The sequence below is a fragment of the Lithobates pipiens genome, unplaced genomic scaffold (assembly GCF_037356315.1).
Source record: "Lithobates pipiens isolate NorthernLeopardFrog02 unplaced genomic scaffold, aLitPip1_a1.2 Scaffold_157, whole genome shotgun sequence".
In the NCBI taxonomy this organism is placed as follows: Eukaryota; Metazoa; Chordata; class Amphibia; order Anura; family Ranidae; genus Lithobates; species Lithobates pipiens.
The window spans coordinates 3,758,853-3,780,693 of record NW_027507746.1 but is presented as its reverse complement, the minus strand read 5'-3'; the positions used below and the strand labels follow the sequence as shown (position 1 = coordinate 3,780,693).

Here is a 21,841-nt window from a genome sequence, read left to right as displayed (position 1 = left end):
GGTTGTTGTGGGGGTATGAGGGCAGGGGGATTATCAGAATTTGGAAGCCCCCTTTAACAAGGGGACCCCCAGATCCCAGCCCCCCTATGTGAATTGGTAATGGGGTACATTGCACCCCTCCCATTTCACAAAAAAAGTGTCAAAAATGGTAAAAAAAGACAAGTCCTTTATTAAAGAATAAAAAAAGTCCCAGAATGTAAATCCATGCTGCCCGACGAACCGAAGAAAAAAAGCCGCAACCGCTTCACATCCATGGTAGGCTCCTGCCGAGTGACGCTTCTTCTGGATGACAGTTCTTATATAGCTGAGGGCGGGGCCATCCAGTGATGTAAACGGTTGACCCCACCACTCTGATGCCATGGGGGCTTCTCGGAGGCTTCCTTACTCCTCTGGTCCCCCGTGTTCCTCTGGTTCCCCTGTGCTCCTCTCTTCCCCCTCCTCTGCTCCCTCTCCACTGGTAACCCCACAGTGCTCACCTCCACCCCCCTAGTTGTGCAGTGCAGGCTGAATAAAAACATGATCCTCCTCATGGAGAAGCTCATAATATGATCTGGAAGGCAGCTACACAAAGCATATCCTTCCTTGGCACCTATTCTCCTGTTTTTTCCTTCCCCCGCTCTCCATCTAGATTACCTATGGCAGCAGACAGGATGGATAGTGGGGGAAGGAAAGACCAGGAAAGTGAGTGCCGAGGAAGGTTATGTTATAACTTTGTGTGGCTGTCTTCCTGATCGTATGATGGGCTTCTCTGTGCTCAGGATCATCTGCCTGCACTACATGACTAGCCAGGAAGAATATGTGAGCAATGCAGGGGTACCAGAGGAGGGGGACAGAGGAGTGGAAGGGGGCATGATCTGAAGAAGGGGCAGGAACCGGAGTGGCAGATGGGTCAGCTTTGACGGGTATGTACCGATCCCTGAATTTTCCTCCTGCAGCAGGTGAAGGCTAGCGGGAGGTAAAGGAGAAGCGGCCTTTCAGCTGTTGCAGGAGAATCAGTGCCAGCTGCAGCACCCCTCTCAATGCCGCACCCCTCTCAGTGCCGCACCCAGGGCAGCCTGCCCCCTAGTTTCGGGAATATTAATAGGTCATTGTCAAGATATGAAGACATATGTAACACATCTCTGTATATAACCCAGAGTTCCCCTTCAATATAAGAATGTATTTCTATATATAATGTTTTTTAATTCTTCTTGGGTATTCTCAATATTGCAACACATATCTTGTTATTCACTTGTTATTGTTATTGTTATTACTTGTTATTGTTATTGTTATTACTTGTTATTTGGTTCACATGAGATTACTACCAGTAAAAGTCAGAATGACCTTTAAAGCTGTTATTGTGTTATGGCGAAAATGACCATGTGAAATATGAAATAGATTATCCTGGAATGTATTGTGTATTTTCTATTTTTCACTCTTTCCCACACATAGACTGTAATGTTATAATTTTCCTATAAAACCCTGTAACCGTGATGAATTCAGGATCACTTTCCCGTGATCCTCTGTATGGAGATTTTCTGAGTAAATATACATTGAGATGAATGCAACTTCGTAGAGGTCTTTTATTTCAAGGCTGTACATAACATTTGGTGACCCTGACGTTCTTCTTGTCTACATCCCCACCTCCGGCTCTCAACCCGCAACAGGAGGGACAACAAAGAGGCCTCAGGTGAGAAAAATTTTATTTCTCATTATTATAAAGTACTGTCTTTCTGTGCGGTTTTGAGGAGCCGGTTGGGGCTTGTGGAATACAGAAGGTAACACGTTCCTTTTTGATTTCAATGCATTCTGTCTATGTATGATTACTGAGAAAAATAATGGTACCAATTATAGCTGAAGCATGCAAAAGTACTTGTCCTCCTTTTTACTCTCAGAAATGACAATGTATATAGTTGTGTTATTAAGGGATGTGTAAAATGCAGGTGCCACAATTTCTATGAGTAAATAGAAGGTGGTGAATGTTGAATTTTTGTGTGATTTTTTGAGAAACGTTTGTGGTCCTAAGGCGGATAGGTTTGCCTTCAGCGGATAGCCACACATGGGTGAATGACCTGCTGTATGTTCTCTGGAATAGGGAGTTGAGAGAGACTAGCCTATTACCACTCAGAAAGGAGACGTCCTTCTGAGAGTAGAACGAAGTGAGATATCTCAATATATGTACTGGGCTGCTGGTACACAGCCGTAAGAAGTAAAAAGTAGAGCTCTCAGTCCCGGAGCTCTAAACTGTTGTCATTTCTGAAAGGGGTGGCAGGAAAGACATAAAGAAAATGGGAAATTTGCTTGGAAAAAAATATTTTACCGGTAATGAATACTTTTGGGTTAACAAAAAAAAAGGGCAAAGAAATTATTAAAAATAGCAAAGAAAACAGGGTTAAGTGTATCAAAGTTGCATCCAAGCGCTCCTATCATCAAGATAATGGTAAGTGGAGAGCCGGATGCTTTAAAGCATCATGTAAAGTGGTGTAAAATTACAAAAAGGGAATACAAAGAGGACCCGTCGAAATGGTGGCCCCCGAAGGTTCTCTTGATACCCCAACAATTGATGCGTTATTTAATTTACTTTTCAAAATGTCTGATTGTGGGGGGATTGAATGTTTGGCTGCTTGGGAAGAAGAGTCCCGAAAGAATTTAAAACCACCCCCTTATAAGATGTGTACTGAAAAAACTGCTCTGCATCTGGAAGATGAAGAGGAGCTTCCCAATGCTTGGGCATCCCCATATGAGTTTGCAAGAAGGGATTTAGCAGTAGCATCTAGAGCAGCATCTGCCCCTATAGGTGAAGTTGATCCTGTAGAGGAAAGGGAAGAAGACACGGGAGAACAAAGTGCTCCCCACCCGCCTTTTCAGGTTACCCCCCAGCAGAAGCAAGCAGTTTCCAGCTTCTCACAGGAAGGGAGGGGTCAACAGGCTCTGTGTCAGCGAGGAAACAGTGCTGCAGATGCCTGCTGCTACAGTTTCTGACTCAGCAATAAGAATTTAAAAAGCGTTAAAAGAAAGTGAGAGAAAGATATGCATGTGTTGTGTACAAATGGGAATAATGTAAGCAATTTTAGAAATATATTTGAGTATGTTTGTGAATGCTGGAACCTTTAGTTCGCTCGCTTGTGTCATGTACGCAGATGTGACCCCCTCCTTTGTGCTCTCCTCAAAGAATGTAGCTGGGATGAGAGTTGGTGATAAGCTGGGAGGACACCATGCCAATTTCAGTTTTTTAGACAAAACATTTATAACAAAATGTGCCGGGTTAACAAATCTAATGATAAACAATGTGATCACAATTATTTTTGAATCTGTTTTCCAAACATGGTAAAATCAAGGTTATATTTAACCATGTCTTACACTAATTGAATATCTTTTGATAGTGGAAACAGTGCATTTAAAAAAAAAAAAAAAAAGAGAGAAATTAAGTAAAATGAAGTAATATGTCCCCCTTTAAGGACATTTATCTGTGCATATATATTAGTGTGTGATATTGAAATTATCATATGAGTATTAATTTCTAATATTTGTTTAACAATTTTATTAATAAATATAGATATATTGAAACTGGTTTAGACAACCTTTGGTTGGAAATGAAATCCAGGTTAATGAGGAAATTGGTAAAAATGGAATTAGTTTAGATTAAGATAACAATTTTGTAATTTTACATTTATTGAGTGGAAAGAAAAAAAGATTAAGATGAGGATGTTAATTTGAATACAGCTGCAATAATGTTTAACAAACCCTAAATAGGAGGGATTACAAGAAGCTCACAAGGGGCTTATGAATCCATCAGTCTGGATTACTGGAAATTCTCACCAGACTATATGAAAGTAGCCACGGTGAAAAGTCATGGGGATTTAGCCCTGTCAGTACCAAGAATTTTTCAGTATCCTGAGTAGAGAAGTCACCGGAGGAAGCTGCCCGGTGATTAAGAATAGATAATAAATAAATAAATAAAAAATGAAAATTTTACCAGATGAAGGAGATTCAATCCTAGTATTAGGTATTTTACAAGTATTATTAAAGAGACATACAAAGGGTAGTTATAAGTTTATCGAGGACAAATTAATCCCAGCTGTGAAGAAAGAAATGAAAGAAATTTTACTGACAACCCCAAATCTTGGGCTACCTCACTATAGTAAACCTTACTACCTGTGTAACAAACCAATGAATATGCTAAAGGAGCAATCTACAAATAGCCATCCAGTGCCATGCCTATGTTGTTTCTGATTGATTTACCTGTTGATTTACACATTTTTGTCTGCCTTACAGGAAAACTCACCTCACAGACCATCCTGGTGCTCCAAAGGGGCTGTTTGTGATGAGGATGGCCTGTGGACTATGAAGGGAAAAATGGTTGCTCCTCCAACTCTGTTTATTTATTTGTTTGCTTTGAGCCATGGGCCTTGCCATGTCTCAACAGGAGGGATGTGTTGGGTGGTGAACAAACACTGGTGGGCTCCAGGCTTTCATACATATGCTGCTAAATAGATTAATGAATGTGCAATATGTCAAATGCATAACATTGCAAAACCAGTGCCCACTCATATGAAGCATATTCCACATACTGAGGAGCCATTTTAAATTGTGCAAATTGACTTCTCAGATATGCCCCCTTGTGGCCGTTACCGGTATCTTTTGGTTTGCGTGTGTCAATTTTCGAACTGGGTTGAAAGCTTCCCCACTGCGAAGAATGATGCCCGTACGGTAGTTAAATGTCTTACTAGAGAATTAATCCCAATGTTTGGTATAGGGGCTCAGATAGAGGTACACACTTTGATAATAAACTAATGGCAGAAGTGGTGAATATTCTGGGGATAAGACAGCAGCTGCACACGCCATATAGGCCACAAGCTAGTGGGATGGTTGAACGCACTAACCAGACTTTAAAGAGATATCTTGCAAAAATAACTGCTAATGGGAAAAGCACATGGGTAGAAGCATTGCCTATAGCTTTAGCTACCATTAGGACTACCCCTAAAGAAAAACACGGGCTATCACCCTTCGACATACTATTTGGAAGACCACCTCGGAGACTTCCTGCACCTTTGGCACCCCCAGAGACAGTAAATTTGAGAAATGGTCAAGATACCATGATAGACTATGTGCGCAGACTGGCAAATGTGTTTTCTGATACTTTTTCCAGAGCCAAAGCAGGACAACCAATGGACACAAGTGACGGAACGCATGGACTAAAGTCAGGAGAGTGGGTGTACATCAAGAATCATACACCCCGGACCACTTTGTCTCCTAGGTGGAAAGGTCCGTTTCAGATCATTCTTGTATCTCCAACTGCAGTGAAGCTGAAAGACTACAAGTACTGGGTTCATGGTTCCCATTGTAAAAAGACTGTAGCTCCGAAGGAACATGCAGATCAGTCTGCTGGTAGCAGGTATTCTTCTTTACCCTTGCCTTCTAGGTCATCACCGCCAATTACTCGTGCCAGAGCCAGAAGACTCCAGAATGAATCTCCTGGGGCCTAGACCGAATGTGGTGTTATGAAGCGTTATCCTCTGTGGTGGAGCGGTGGTGTGGATCACAGTAATGGCATTCGAATGGACATACCATAAAGAAAAGGGTAAGATACATGACACCTACCTTTTCAATGCCACTGTGACAAGTGAGAAATTGCAACCTGAAGAAAGCCGTAATCCCAATCAAAGAGCAAGAAGAGACACTCATGAGTATCATGTTAAATTGGGTGAACCCTTTCATAACTCCTTTGTGTCCATGCACCTACAGGCAGCAAAGAAACTGAACATTTCTAATTGCTGGATATGCACACACGCACCTATATCACATAAGACTATACCCTTATTAGGTGTGCCCAGCACATTGGCTGAAATAGAGAACAGTGCTCACTTTGAAGATGTAAGCAGAACTATGGTTGACAGAGTTGTTTCACTCCTGTTGTTCACTAATGCTCCAATGACAATCCCCTCTGTCTGCATAAACTTCACTCGAGAATATTCATCTGAGCTGCTTACTCAAGGTTTTCAAAGTACTACCAGACCTATTGGGAACTCTAACTGTATGGACAATGCTGAGATCAGATATTGGTTTGATGGTAAGGATACAGCATGGAGCACAGATCGGTATCAGGAACTACATGACTACACGCATCGACAACATTCTAGGCAAAACAATATGAAATTATTAATGTGTTTGCAGGGGTATAACTTCAAGAAGGCTTGTCCAGCTCCCCCAGGTTATTACTTTATATTGTGGGAAGAAAGCATATAATTGGATCCCTTTAAATTCTATGGGGGTTTGTTATTTTGGGAGAGTAATGCCTGCCACTTGGTATATGAGTAACGATGAGTTTAAGGAGTCCCAAATCCGTAAAATCCCCATACATCTTTTAAAAAGAGATTTAGATTCTCAGTCAGAACCTGGGGGGAGGAAGAGAATCATGATGAGGTTAAAGATCCTGACATGAACAAGGAGGGTGAGACTAACATTGAGGTACCCCTAGTTAATGTTGAGGAAAATACTAATAACATTTATAATAGTGACCTTGGCACTAATATAGAGTCCCATGACAGGGAGATAAAGCCAATATTCTCCATACCATGGGTAAATAGATGTTGTATCAAAAAGGCATTCAGTTTTATCATTGATTTAGCTGACTTGATCGATAATATTACAGCATTGTATGATAGGAACTTTGTGATGCTTGCCACTGAACTAAAAATGGTTAAAAAGGAGATGTTGCAACACCGACTGGTGCTGGATTATCTTACAGCGAGCCAGGGAGGAATATACACCATAGTGGGAACAGGCTGTTGTAACTACATTGGAAATGATACTAAAGCAGAAGATGCTATCATTTCACATGTAGAGCAGGTACAACAGCTTAAGCTCAATTTTCGGAAAGAGCATACTGAAACTGCTTGGGTTGAAGGAAGCTGGGAAAGCTGGACTTCCTGGCTTAATCCTGCCAACTGGTTTTCAGGCATTGGAGGTTGGTTTGCTGGCATATTACATGGTATCCTATATATTGTTAGTATCATAGTACTTATAATCCTTATAATCAAATGTGCACCTATGTTATTCAAATGTTGTTTTAAAATAACTACCACTTCTTGTTGCGCTATTTGGAAAGCTTGTACTAACACTGGTTCTTTTGAGCCCCAAAGGTCAAGAGTTAGAACTGCTCATGAGATGGTGGCTCGTATACCTGGAGGTCAACCCAGAGCCATAGAGGAAGTTTAAAGAGAAATACCCAAGGAATTATAAACATAGGAGGGATGTCAAGATATGAAGACATATGTAACACATCTCTGTATATAACCCAGAGTTCCCCTTCAATATAAGAATGTATTTCTTTATATAATGTTTTTTAATTCTTCTTGGGTATTCTCAATATTGCAACACATATCTTGTTATTCACTTGTTATTGTTATTGTTATTACTTGTTATTTGGTTCACATGAGATTACTACCAGTAAAAGTCAGAATGACCTTTAAAGCTGTTATTGTGTTATGGCGAAAATGACCATGTGAAATATGAAATAGATTATCCTGGAATGTATTGTGTATTTTCTATTTTTCACTCTTTCCCACACATAGACTGTAATGTTATAATTTTCCTATAAAACCCTGTAACCGTGATGAATTCAGGATCACTTTCCCGTGATCCTCTGTATGGAGATTTTCTGAGTAAATATACATTGAGATGAATGCAACTTCGTAGAGGTCTTTTATTTCAAGGCTGTACATAACATCATGAATAATTATCACAGATCCCACCCATTAAAGTGTCCTGTACACCTTTCCCTGACAAAGTGGCCACTAAAGAGACACAAAATTCATTAATGGTGTTTAATCTTTTTATGAACAATAAATACCGACCTTCCTGAAGAATCCACTTGGAAGCATCTTATTATTGAATGGAGGTCTCTGCTGATCACACATCGCTTCTATTTAGGCGTATTCTCATTTTTATCACCTGACCTCTCTATAGACATCTTACTGGCTGATACTTTGGTGCTGGTTAGTACCAGTCTTGGCTATGAATGGCACAGATTTGTGGAGGTGACACCTAAATATATGGGCATGTAAAAATTGGGGCCCTAAACAGGGTGAAATTCCTTTGTGACCCCCGAGATACCAATCAGATGAATGCTGGAATGAAGTTATTTATTGACCCTCATAGTTATGGGCTGTAAATGACAGAAGTCCATTTCAGATCTTCCCAGATTGGACACCTAGACAGCCAATCGTTATTCACATAAGGAAGCAAATTCCCGTTCATTGCACTACAAATGAGTTTATTATTGTTTGGTCTCTTTCCAGGTGATGTCATCTCGGGTCATCTCCTGATGTCATGGCGACCTCTTCCTCCTCATCCTCCTCCCCACAAGGTATGACTGCTGATCCTGACCATCCTTTCTAATGTTTTCCTCCATCTCACATCTCCAGAGATTGGAATTAGATGATAGGACATCTCATGTCTCCATAGTCTGGACATTTCCTGTAGACATCTGGTCAGTCCACCCATTAGAAGAGTTCAGGAGCTTTTCATCAATTCCACCATCACATTCCCGTGTCTTCAGATTTTATTTATCATTGATGGAAATGATCTTCTGAGATGGTCCAGTGATCCAGGGCCGTCTTTAATATTGATTGGACCCTGGGCAAAAATTTTCTTAGGGCCCCCTCCCCCCATGCAATTTTGCTCTCCACTTTCTCTGAGACATACAATAAATAGCAGCTAGACTTAAAATTAGTTTACTGTATCAGATCAGGCAGCGATTGTGATTGGTTGCCAGAGGTTACAGCATATTATTACGGCTTACTGACTGGTTGCTAGAGGTTACAGCACTACTTAAGGCTCACTGATTAGTTGCTAGAGGTTACAGCACATTTCTGCTTGTTGATTGGCTGCTAGAGATTACTGTACAGTAATACTGCTCACTGGTTGCAATAGGTAACATCACATCATCTTCTCACTGCAGGGGGGCATGATATACCTATGAATGCTGCCTTTATTTACATATCAATGCCATTGGCCTCAGCTCTTTACATATGCATGTGACTGCTATTTACATATGAATGCCAGTATTTACATGTAAACACAGGGTCTGCAGGTGAGTCATCTGTACACAACAATAGGGCAGAGCTGGGCAGCATTAGTAGCAGCACAGGACTAAAACTTCAAGGGAATGTAAACTGGGATAGTTGGCAAATATGAGGCAGCTGCTTTGGGCCCCACAACAATGACAGGGCCCTGGGCAGCTGCCCGTTTTGCCCTGCCTTAAAGACGGCCCTGCAGTGATCCATAATGACTGGAGGACCCCAAATGTTATGGTTATTTGTGTAGTTGTCGGGGGAATTCTTTTTCTATAATCCTAAAAAGAAAGCAGCCTTGTGTCACATGACACATACTGCTGGGAGATTTGGGGGTATTCAGAGTTCTTAGTTCACACTGATCAGACACATCATTATTCAGGGGGGAAGGTTTCTTAAAGGATTTATAGTTTATTTTAGTTAACTATGAAACAATCAATAAACATAATGTTTAAAATCCCTACATATACATTAAGAGGTCTATACATATATATATATATATATACATAAGCATATTATGCACTTGTGTCATTTCTACAACCATCACTGATAATCCCCATAATTTATCTAACAGGTTTACTTCCTATAATCATCAGCTCCATCTAGTGGCCATAATACAGTATTTTCTTGATATACCTCAACCAGTAATATATGACATTATGGCCACTAGATGGAGCTGAAGATTACAGGAAGTAAACATATTACACACATTATGTGAATTATTCATGAAGGTAATTATTTTAATAAATAGCCCCCTAATATATATTTTGTTTTTATAAATAGCACCCAATATTCATCTGAGATGTAACTTACCACTATGGAGGCAATCATGTGAGATTACCACAGTGAATCCAATCTCTCCATAGGATAATGTACATATAGACATATTGGCGGATAATTTCATTTCCCTTCCCTTCTATATGCTCTTTATTATATTGCCAGCTGCCAGTACAGACTTGCAGTGCCTTGAAAAAGTATTCATACCCCTTGAACTTTCCACCTTTTGTCATGTTACAGCCATGTTATTGGGATTTATTATGATAGACCTGGGATTTGCAATTGGTGGACCTCCAGCTATTGCAGAACTACAGGTCACATGAAGCATAGCAAGACTCTGACAGCCACAAAAATGACACCCAGAGGCAGAGACATGATGGGACTTGTAGTTTTGCAACAGCTGGAGGTCCAATAATTGCATAGCTCTGTGATAGACCAACACAAAGTGGACATTTATTGTGAAGTTAAAGGAAAATGATAAATGGGTTTCAAAATGTTTTACAAATAAATATGTGAAAAGAGAACCTTCGTGAACAGACAGCATCATGAAGGCCAAGGAACACACCAGACAGGCCAGGGAGTCAAGGGGAGACAAGTGTTGGAGAAGTATAAAGCAGGGTGAGGTTATAAAAAATATCCCAAGGTTTGAACATCTCACAAAGCTCTGTTCAATCCATCATCGGGAAATGGAATAAGTATGGCACAACTGCAAACCTACTAAGACATGGCTGTCCACCTAAACGGACAGGCTGGGCAAGGAGAGCATTCATCAGAGAAGAGCCAAGAGGTCCATGGTAACTCTGGAGGAGCTGCAGAGATCCACATGTGGAAGAAGGTGCTCTGGTCAGATGAGACCAAAATTAAACTTTTTGGCCTAAAAAAAAAACGCTATGTGTGGCGGAAAATGAACACTTCACATCACTCTGAGCACACCATCCCCACCGTGAAACATGGTGGTGGCAGCGTCATGTGGCAGGGATGCTTTTCTACAGCAGGGACGGGGAAGCTGGTCAGAGTTTATGGGAAGATGGATGGAGACAAATACAGGGAAATCTTAAGCCGCGTACACACGGGCGGACTGTCTGGCCTACTTAGTCTGCCGAAACACATTTCAGTGGACAGTCCGCTCATGTGTGGGCTTCAGCGGACTTTTTCAGCGTGCAGTCTGGCGGACTAAGTATTTCGAAATGTTGGAAATACTGTCCGCTGGACTCGCATTTCGGCGGACAATCCACCCGTGTGTGTGCCAGTCCGCCGTACTTTTGAAATGAGCCGACTTTTCCCGCCCGGAGAAAAGTCCGCTCATTTCGAGCGGGTATCCAGGTAGGCGGGGCCCGCGATGGAGACGTTGCTGGCCCCGCCGCCTGGTATGGACTTAAAGGGGAACCCCAACGGCGAAAAAAAACGGCGTGGGGGTCCCCCCCAAGTCCACAACAGACCCTTGTCCGAGCACGCTACCCGGCCGGCCAGGAAAGGGGGGCGAGCGAGCGCGCACCCTCCTGAGCCGTACCAGGCCGCGTGCTCTCAACATGGGGGTGTGCCTTGGGGAAGGGGGGGCCACGCGGCCCCCCCACCCCAAAGCACCTTGTCCCTATGTTGATGAGGACAAGGGCCTCTTCCCGACAACCCTGGCCGTTGGTTGTCGGGGTCTGCGGGCGGGGGGCTTATCGGAATCCGGGAGCCCCCTTTAATAACGGTCCCCCCGGATACCGGCCCCCCACCCTATGTGAATGAGTATGGGGTACAATGTACCCCTACCCATTCACCTGTGAAAAAAAGTACAAAAAAACAGAACACAGGGTTAAAATATTTTATTGCACAGCTCCGGGGGTCTTCCGTCTTCGGGGGTCTTCTCGCCGGACTCCTCCGCTATCTTCTTGTAGCTCTTTTGCTAGCGGAGGAGTCCGGCTTTCTTCCTCGCCGCCGGCCTCTTCTCCCGACTTCGGGGGTCTTGTCCCCCTCTTTGGTTCTTCTGCCGGGCCACCGCGCCTTCTTATAGCTCTTTTACAGGCGGTGGCCCGGTCTTCTGTCGCCGCCGTCGCCGCTGCCTTCCGTTCTTCTTCTTCTTCTTCTCCAGGAGAAGTTGCCTCGACGATCTCTCCAGCCGGAATGCCAGGGACGCACTGCGCAGCCACTTATATAGGGACAATGGGGCGGTGTCACATGGCTTTATGTCACATGGGTTGGTCACATGGGTTGATATCACATGGTGACCCCGCCCCCTTACGATGTTATAGTCCCCATGTGACATCAACCCATGTGACCAACCCATGTGACATAAAGCCATGTGACACCGCCCCATTGTCCCTATATAAGTGGCCGCGCAGCGCGTCCCTGGCATTCCGGCCGTAGAGATCGTCGAGCCAACATCTCCTGGAGAAGAAGAAGAAGAAGAAGAGGAACGGAAGGCGGCGACGGCGGCGCCAGAAGACCGGGCCACCACCTGTAAAAGAGCTATAAGAAGGCGCGGTGGCCTGGCAGAAGAACAGAAGAGGGGGACAAGACCCCCGAAGTCGGGAGAAGAGGCCGGCGGCGAGGAAGAAAGCCGGACTCCTCCGCTATGCAAAAGAGCTACAAGAAGATAGCGGAGGAGTCCGGCGAGAAGACCCCCAAAGACGGAAGACCCCCGGAGCTGTGCAATAAAATATTTGAACCCTGTGTTGTGTTTTTTTTGTACTTTTTTTCACAGGTGAATGGGTAGGGGTACATTGTACCCCATACTCATTCACATAGGGTGGGGGGCCGGTATCCGGGGGCCCCCTTATTAAAGGGGGCTCCCGGATTCCGATAAGCCCCCCGCCCACAGACCCCGACAACCAATGGCCAGGGTTGTCGGGAAGAGGCCCTTGTCCTCATGAACATGGGGACAAGGTGCTTCCCCAAGGCACCCCCCCATGTTGAGGGCACGCGGCCTGGTACGGCTCAGGAGGGGGGGCACTCGCTCGCCCGCCTTTCATGGCCGGCCGGGTAGCATGCTCGGACAAGGGTCTGTTGTGGACTTGGGGGGAACCCCCACGCCGATTTTTTTCGGCGTTGGGGTTCCCCTTTAAGTCCATACCAGGCGGCGGGGTCAGCGACGTCTCCTTAGTGGGCCCCGCCTACCTGGAGACGCACTCGAAATGAGCGGACTTTCCTCCGCGTGTGTGGGCGAGTCCGTTCATTTCAAAAGTAGGGCGGATAGTATGGCGGACTTAGTCCGCCGTATTAGTCTGCTCAAAAAGTGCCGTGTGTGGGCAAGTCCGTTCATTCGAAAGTATGATGGACTGTTCGTCGGATTGTCTGACGGACTAAGTTGGCCAGACAGTCCGCCACGTGTGTACGCGGCTTTAAAGAGAAAACCTGTTAGAGTGTGCAAAAGACTTGAGACCGGGGCGAAGGTTCACCTTCCAGCAGGACAACGACCCAAAACATCCAGCCAGAGCTACAATGGAATGGTTTATATCAAAGCATATTCATGTGTTAGAATGGCCCAGTCACAGTCCAGACCTAAATCCAATTGAAAATTTGTGGCAAGACTTGCAGCTGTCATTACAGTGAAAAGTGGTTATACAAAGTATTGACTCAGCATAATACAAATCCCCCCCCACTTTTCACATATTTATTTGAAAACCATTTATCATTTTCCTTCTACTTCACAATTATGTGGCACATAAAATCCCAATAAAATAGATTTACATTTTTGGATGTAACATGACAAAATGTGGAAAATTTCAAGGGGTATGAATACTTTTTCAAGGCACTGTATCTGCTGTCATGTGTCAGAAATCATCCAATCAGAATTAATTTTTATAGTTGTTGCTTGTTCTCTCTGCAGGGTCGGCTCCTGGTGTCCTGGGAAAGGTCCCACAAACCCCCGGGGATCTTATCATATATTCTCTGGAGAATCTGAATACAAGTGACTTCAAGAGATTTAGGAACAAATTGTCTGATTTCTCCTATGGAGATACACGTCCCATCCCCCGAGGAAAACTAGAAAATGCAGACTGGATCACCACCAAGGACCTCCTTATAGACAAATATGGAGAAGAGGCTCTGGATGTCACCATTCATGTCTTTGAAGTCATCGATCTGAAGCGACCCGCAAATGAGCTCAAGGAAAGGAGAGCACAAAATGGTGAGTCCCCATCTATAATGTTCATTTTCAACCAATTCCCGATCAATATCTGTGTGAGGAAGAACCAGGAATGTCATCCAGGGAAAGCCAGTGACCAATCCAACTGGATGAACCACTTCCCAATGACAGTACGCAAATATGAGGCCTCACGGAAGTATACATACAGAATCCCTTATATAATAAGTTGTATACACACAGCATCCTCTATATAATATGTTATATACATACAGGATATATTATATAATACATTGTATACATACAGGATATATTATATAATACATTGTATACATACAGGATAAGTTATATAATACATTGTATACATACAGTATATATTATATAATACATTGTATACATACAGGATCCATTATATAATACATTGTATACATACAGGATCCATTATATAATACATTGTATACATACAGGATCCATTATATAATATATTGTATACATACAGGATATATTATATAATACATTGTATACATACAGGATATATTATATAATACATTGTATACATACAGGATCCATTATATAATACATTGTATACATACAGGATCCATTATATAATACATTGTATACATACAGGATCCATTATATAATACATTGTATACATACAGGATCCATTATATAATATATTGTATACATACAGTATATATTATATAATACATTGTATACATACAGGATCCATTATATAATACATTGTATACATACAGGATCCATTATATAATACATTGTATACATACAGGATACATTATATAATACATTGTATACATACAGGATATATTATATAATACATTGTATACATACAGGATATATTATATAATACAGGATTGAAAACAAGCCAATTATGGCTCTCACAGCAGAGCACGCTATGATTGGCCAAAGCATTCAGGTCAGATACATACTTTGGCCAACCGTCAGACGTCAATGCACTGCGATCTCGCAGTGCATTATGGGGCATTCCGCGGTGCTCAAATTTGCCGTGAACGCCCCATAATGTTCGCTATTCGGTGAATGGGTGAACACCCAATGTTTGGGTCAAGCTTACGTTTGACTTGAACATCGGGCCCATCCCTAGTGATGATATGTACATGTAGCGCACTACTTCCTTGGGAGCTGCTGTGTGTTCATACTTTACTGCTAACTGTGACGGATCTCGGATACTCCTGCTGGGCATCTCCACCAGACCTGTGTCTCCTGTCCTCCTAAATGCACACGCAGCCTGCAGATTCGCCATAATCAGCCTTTAACCCCTTAATCACCAGACAAGCCACACAGGTGTTGAGGGTTAAACATCCAGAGTATAAACTGTTTATTAAGTGCCAAATATACACTTTTAACATAGATAGGGACACCCCCTTAGCCTGGTCATAGAGGGGGTAGGGGACAAGGAAGAACCAATGGAAACTCAACACTTGTATATTCAAACAACTACAGTTGGAGCACATGAAGGGTTTATGACAAGCAGGCAGCCCTGCTGGGATGTGTCTCCAGACAGGGGATGTGGACACATGCCATAACCCAACACAACAAGAGGGGGAGAGAAGGGATGCAGCATTGCATTACATTATCTCAGTGCCATCTTGTATATGTCTTTATCAGCTAAAAGTACATTGTTTGTGGAATAAAAGTATATATTTAACCCAGCCGGGCCAATAAGTTTAGGTAGCCAGGAATGACTCCACAAGCCCAGCCACAGATACCGCATTCACCCGGTTCTGATGAACTGGTGACTTTGGACACAGATGTCTGGAGGTGGCATCTTCTCCAGGTGGGAGATGGCAAATAACCCTCTAAACCCCAATGTTCTCTGCTGGGCCATAGTCTGTGGGTAGGAGGCGAGCCCACAGCCCCTCCAAAACACACAGTGACATTGGGTTCTTTCACACTAACATACCTCTGTTCTTCCACCCCGGCACGATTCACCACACAAGCAGTCAATAAAGGTTGAACAGATAACTTTATTCTTCTTGGTTTCAGTCATTACAAGTGTGTTAAAGGAATGTATGAGCTGCCTCTTCCTTATGGTTTCATAAGCCGCGTACACACGTAGCCGTCTGTCCGACATACTTAGTCTGACGGACTTCCCGCCAGACTGTCCTTCGGACTTTCCCAACGGGCTACTTGCCCACACACGGCACTTTTTCAGCAGACTAATACGGCGTACTAAGTCCGCCGTACTATCCGCCCTACTTTGAAATGAACGGACTCGCCCACACATGCGGAGGAAAGTCCGCTCATTTCGAGCGCGTCTCCAGGTAGGCGGGGCCTGCGAAGGAGACGTCTCTGGCCCCGCCGCCTGGTATGGACTTAAAGGGGAACCCCAATGCCAAAAAAAATAGGCGTGGGGGTCCGGCGAGAAGACCCCTGAAGACGGAAGACCCCCGGAGCTGTGCAATAAATAATTTTATCTTGTGTGTTGTGTTTTTTTTTGTACTTTATTTTACAGGATGTTGAGGGTACGCGGCCTGGTAAGGCTCAGGAGGGGGGCTTGCTCGCTCCTCCTTTCCTGGCCGGCCGGGTAGCGTGCTCGGACAAGGGTCTGTTGTGGACTTAGGGGGCACCCCCAAGCCGATTTTTTTTTTCCTTTAAGTCCATACCAGGTGGCGGGGCCAGCGACGTCTCCTTCGTGGGCCCCGCCTACCTGGAGACCCGCTCGAAATGAGCAGACTTTTCTCCGGGCGGGAAAAGTCTGTTCATTTCAAAAGTACGGCGGACTGGCATACACACGGCCGGATTGTCCGCCGAAATGCGAGTCTGGCGGGAAGATTGGAGTGTAACACGGCATTCTAAGTCCGCCGTACTTTCGGGTCAAAAAAGTATGCCGGAGGCTACACACGGGGGGATTGTCCAGCGGACTTGAGTTTGCCGGACTTTTCCACCCACTTGTTTGATCGTGTGTACGTGGCATTAAAGTATTTAAGTCCCTTTCCCTTAATGAACTGACAATGCCCCTCTGAAAAGCACCTTGGTATTTGGATGCTGGAAGTCCTAGGCCTCACCTGCCTTTCTTGCCTCCTGCGATCCTCCCAGGTCAGTTCAGGAAAGTCCGGAAAACATCCCGGTCTACTCCATCCTCCTTGCAGCTGCTTCCAATTTCTTGTAGTTAGAACCATCCCAGCCGGGATGCCTGGTTCACTTCTCCCAGGGTTTCTTTGATGACTTGGTGTAGTTGAACCATCCAGCACTGAGGACTCTGAACCCTCAGGCCTTCAGGTTTGGTTCCTGCTCTCCAGCATTGGGGTCTCTGAACCCCCAAGCCTTCAAGCCTGCTCCTTGGAGTCACATTTTGCCTGTTTCTCTGGACTCAGTTTCTTCCCATCTCCCCCAGGAAGCATGTGACCTCAGTATGTATATCAGTCCTGCCCCTGCCCATAAAAAATTAATGATTGGGCCTGGGCCATGTAAACTGCCTGCACTCCAGTCCCTGACCCACCTCCTTTCCAGAACATTTCTTGGAGAAAGGAGATCTTTCATCTCAGAGTACAGGTGGTCACACCCCCCTTTTCCCCTCAGTCACCAAGGGGTTAAATAATCTTTACCGAGGGAGTTTACAGAATACAATGTATTTGGTTATAAAATTGTGGATGAAGGAAAAGGCTACAGAGTTCAGGAACAATGTAAAAGGGAAGCGGAGTAACACTTCTCCAGGATGCCGGCAGTCAGTCACTAAAACACTATGACATCACTCAGCATGCCGAGCAGAGCAATACAATCACAGCCACTTGTCTATTATACAGAACCTCCATATTTATAGCTGTATTCCTAGGAGACCCTCATGATTGTTGCTCGGGGGTTCTGAGCCTTGTGCCCCATGTATCCACCTGAACCTCCATCAGAAAGAGGAGTCAAGGCTCCAGATTCTAGGTGTGTGCCTGTAATCCCTGCACAGAGAATTGGGGGCTTTTCTGGTCTCCCCACCATGGTCACATGTCACTGCAATGTGCTGAGATGTTACCAGACAGACAAAGACTCTCCCATCCCCTGGAGGAGGAGAGACTCCAATCTACAGAGGGTTGGTGGGATGATGGTGTCTGGGAGGATCTGCTACACTAATAACTCTCTTAGTTATTATTTTATACATTTCAGAGGTTTGTCAGGACTAATCACTTCCCTAATCTTATTTCCAGCCAAACTGAAGAAGACGACACATGGCAAAACATTATCAGGTTAGTAGGCCATCCACGTTTCATATGAAATCTCTTATGGATGAACATTTTGTTTTTATTGTAGTCTGGATCAGTGGTGGAACTACCAGGGTCAGAAAGGTTGCACTTGAGACTGGGTCCTGGCATTCCGCCACTGTAGGGGGCCCAAGATGGCAGCAAGGGGACCCACTGCAGAACATGGGCTCAGTTCACACTGCTGTGATCCCAAAGTTGTTCAACTTGCTTGCAACCTGCTTGTGACTTGCTTGTGATTTTGTGAATTAACATTGTAGTCTATGGCACTCAAATCTTGCCAAAGTCACAGAAAAGTATTGCAGGAACCTTTTTCTTTGTTACTGTGACTTAAGTTGCATTGATTAGGACATCACGCATGTGACTTGTGTTGCAAGTCAAATGATAAGTCACAGCAGTGGGAACCTGGGCTTATAAAGGGCTAGAGAAAAGGCCCCCCGCCTCAGAGAGAAGAGCCCCAGTCTTGGAGGGAAGGGCCCTGGGACCAGAAGAAAGGGCCTGGGACTGACAGAAATGGCCCCTGTGGTCAGGGGGCCTTAATGGTTTTTTGAACAAGTGTAAAGAGATATCCATACTTAATACATAAAATAGCCAGCAGTCGAGGACTATAACCCAGATATCGGGCACCAAGAAAAAAGCAGGACTGTCACAAGCAGAGAGGGGAGGGGGGAGGACACAGGGGCAGAGAGGAGAGCAGATAGAAGGCTGAAGATGATGGAAGCATGTAAACTGACCACAGTGTCAGGTCTCAGCAGCCATGACACATTGTGGTCAGTTTACAGAGGGGAGGGCAGAAACTGGCAGGATCAGCCAGGTATTTCAGGTTTTACAAGGGGCCAAATGACACGGGACAAGCACTGTGCTGTATAACATGCTTTAAAGGAACAGGATCAATTTTTTTATTTTTTTGGGTTACCAAACACTTTAAATAAAAGTACAGCGATAGGGAAAAAAGTGCAATTCATGGGAATCACACAACACACGTGATGTGCCGACATCCAAATATGGTATAATAAAGTGCAATTGTGTAATAATTTATACCGTTTGAAATGAAATAAATCATAAGATGTGTACAATATAATATCACAAGTGCAAAGAAAAAGAAAAGTTCATATGCAGCTGATTTTCATCAGAAGAAGTCCCATGAAGAGGGGTGTATTGGGAATGACAATTGAATGCCTGTCAGCGTGATACCAATCAAATAAAATGAAGTCTTACCAGAAAGCCCCGCCCCCCTTATTCAGGGAGGTCACAAAGCGCTTTGTTGGGTCTGTGATCCCTAGAAAAGATCTCCTGACGTCTCTCCCCAGTATCCTCAGAAGATATACACCAGGAATGTCAGTCGATCGGGGCGTGGTGTTATAGAAAAGCCTCAGAGCCGGAGTATATAGAGACACAAAAGACCCCACATAGTATAAGATTATCTCTTCTTTGCAGCTTATTAGAAGCAGTGCAAATACACAGGAGAGCAAAAAGTCCAAGCTGAGAACATGTCTCAATCCAAACACTTCCTTCAAATCCAGACAGCGATCGAATATGTGCAGTAGTGTGTGTACGTGTCTGTCCCAATGATTGTTTTGTCATAAATTACATCATCAGGGGTACGTACACACGCCTCTACCTGCACTATAAATGTTCCAATTGGTAGACAAGGGAGCACAGCCATTGGCCAAAAGATTAACTCAAGGTCAATCATTAATTGCCACAATCGAGGTGAGAATGTAAATGATTTTGGTCTAGCCTTTTTTACCACATATTCGACTCATCATTGGGCAATTAAGAGAATTATCAAGTGACACTGGCCAGTCATCAAGAATGACCGTGTCCTTGGTTCTATAGCATCAGATGGTCCAAGGGTCATTTTCAGAGGGGCATCTAACCTAAGGAATATGGTAGCACCCACCAGATTGCAAGGTGAAATATTACAGGTGGTACATCATGCCCAGACAGGGTTCATGCCGGGTAGAGAAACCAAGGACAACACCATCAGAGCCCTCCATATGTTACATTGGATACAGCACGGACCCAGTGAGATCCCAAGTGTAGTTCTATCGATGGACGCCAAAAAGGCTTTCGATAGAGTGAATTGGACATTTATGATGGAAGTATTAAAGGGAATAGGCCTGGGGAAGAGAATGATGGGATGGGCGACAGCATTATATGCTAGACCAAAAGCAAGGGTGAAAGTGAATGGGACCCTATCAGGGGGGTTTTATATAGTGAATGGCACAAGGCAGGGGTGCCCATTGTCCCCAATACTGTTAGCACTTGTGCTAGAACCTCTTAAGCAAAATGAGGGAAAATAAAGGGATAAAGGGAGTAGGAATTGGGGAAAGAGAATATAAAGTATCGGCATATGCCAACTATCTACTGTGTTTTTTATCAAATCCCCAAGAATCTATAAGAGAAGTGATGCAGGAGGGTTGAGGAAATACGGGGAATTGTCAAATTTTAAAATTAATTTGGAGAAATCAATATTATTACCCATTCATGTATCACCATCATTGACAGCATGCATACAAAATAAATACCCATTTGTGTGGCACAGGAGGTCCCTGAATTACTTGGGAGTGCATATCTCTGCAGATGTAAAACTATTGTACAAACAAAATTATACTCCCTTATTAGATAAAATAGCAGAAGATCTGCAGTGATGGAAAGGTCAGGCACTATCATTGTTTGGGAGTAGGGATGAGCTTCGTGTTCGAGTCGAACGCATGTTCGACTCGAACATCGGTCGTTCGTGCGTTCGCCGAATTCCGAACGTTTGGGCCGTTCGCGGCAAAATTCGTGTGGCCCACAATGCACTGCGATGGCGCAATGCATTGCTGTCTCACGATTGGCCAAGCATGCACTGTGACCCCGCATGCTTGGCCAATCGCAGGGCCAGCAGCGAGGAGAGCAATGGTTGGCCACAGGCATCCTGCCTGTGGCCAATCATAGCTCAGGCTGTGTAGTGCACGCCCCACACTATATAAGGCCGCCTTTAAGGCGGCCTCCTGTAGTGTGTTACGTTGCATCTGAAGCAGTGGGTGTTCTGTGTACCTTCAACACAGTACACACCAATCGTTTTTGGCTGATTTCCTATCTTGCTGCTGTGTAGTGGTTGTTGTCTGTGCCCTGACTGCAGTATACACCACTATATTCACCTCACCTATATAGCTAGTGATCTAGCTTTAACCACTTAACAACTGCCCATTGCCGATTAACGGCTTCAGGGCGGTTGTTTAACTCAGAGAGGCCGTTAATTAACGGCCTCCCAGAATTCTGCTCTCGCGTGCCCCGAGGTGTGCGCACTCGAGAGCATCCGTGACCGCCGGGTCCATAGGACCCGGCGCATCACGGTAAACGGCCGCTCATAGCGGCCGTTTACCACGTGATTGCTCCGTCAAATGACGGAGTGATCACTTGGAAACAAACCGGCGTCATGTTATGACGCCTGTTCCTCCCTCCCCTTTCTGTACCGATCGGTACAGCGGAGGGGAAAGAGATCGGTGTCAGCAGCGATGTGGGCTGCATCTGCAGTGCCCACATCGCTGCTCACCGAATTTAACCCCTCAATTCCCTGCCAATACTCTGCAATACCAGTGCATACTCTGCAGTACCCTGCCATTACTCTGCAGTACCCCGCCATTATTCTGCAGTACCCCGCCATTACTCTGCAGTACCCCGCCATTACTCTGTAGTGCAGTACCCTGCCATTACTCTGCAGTGCAGTA

General features: G+C 44.3%; 1 protein-coding gene across 10 annotated transcripts in view; it reads left to right on the top strand.

Moving 5' to 3' along the window:
• Positions 1–21,841, top strand: part of LOC143981456 (NACHT, LRR and PYD domains-containing protein 3-like) — a 158,704-nt gene that overhangs the window by 44,689 nt on the left and 92,174 nt on the right. For 7 of the 10 annotated variants that reach the window (XM_077479321.1, XM_077479319.1, XM_077479324.1 and 4 more), the window contains 3 exons: positions 8,280–8,347; positions 13,645–13,944; positions 18,072–18,110. In XM_077479321.1, coding sequence (XP_077335447.1) covers positions 8,311–8,347; positions 13,645–13,944; positions 18,072–18,110 — 376 coding nt within the window. In that variant the 5' untranslated portion in view covers positions 8,280–8,310. The remainder of the gene's footprint in view (positions 1–8,279; positions 8,348–13,644; positions 13,945–18,071; positions 18,111–21,841) is intronic. The other 3 variants (XM_077479325.1, XM_077479326.1, XM_077479327.1) reach the window with 2 other exon arrangements.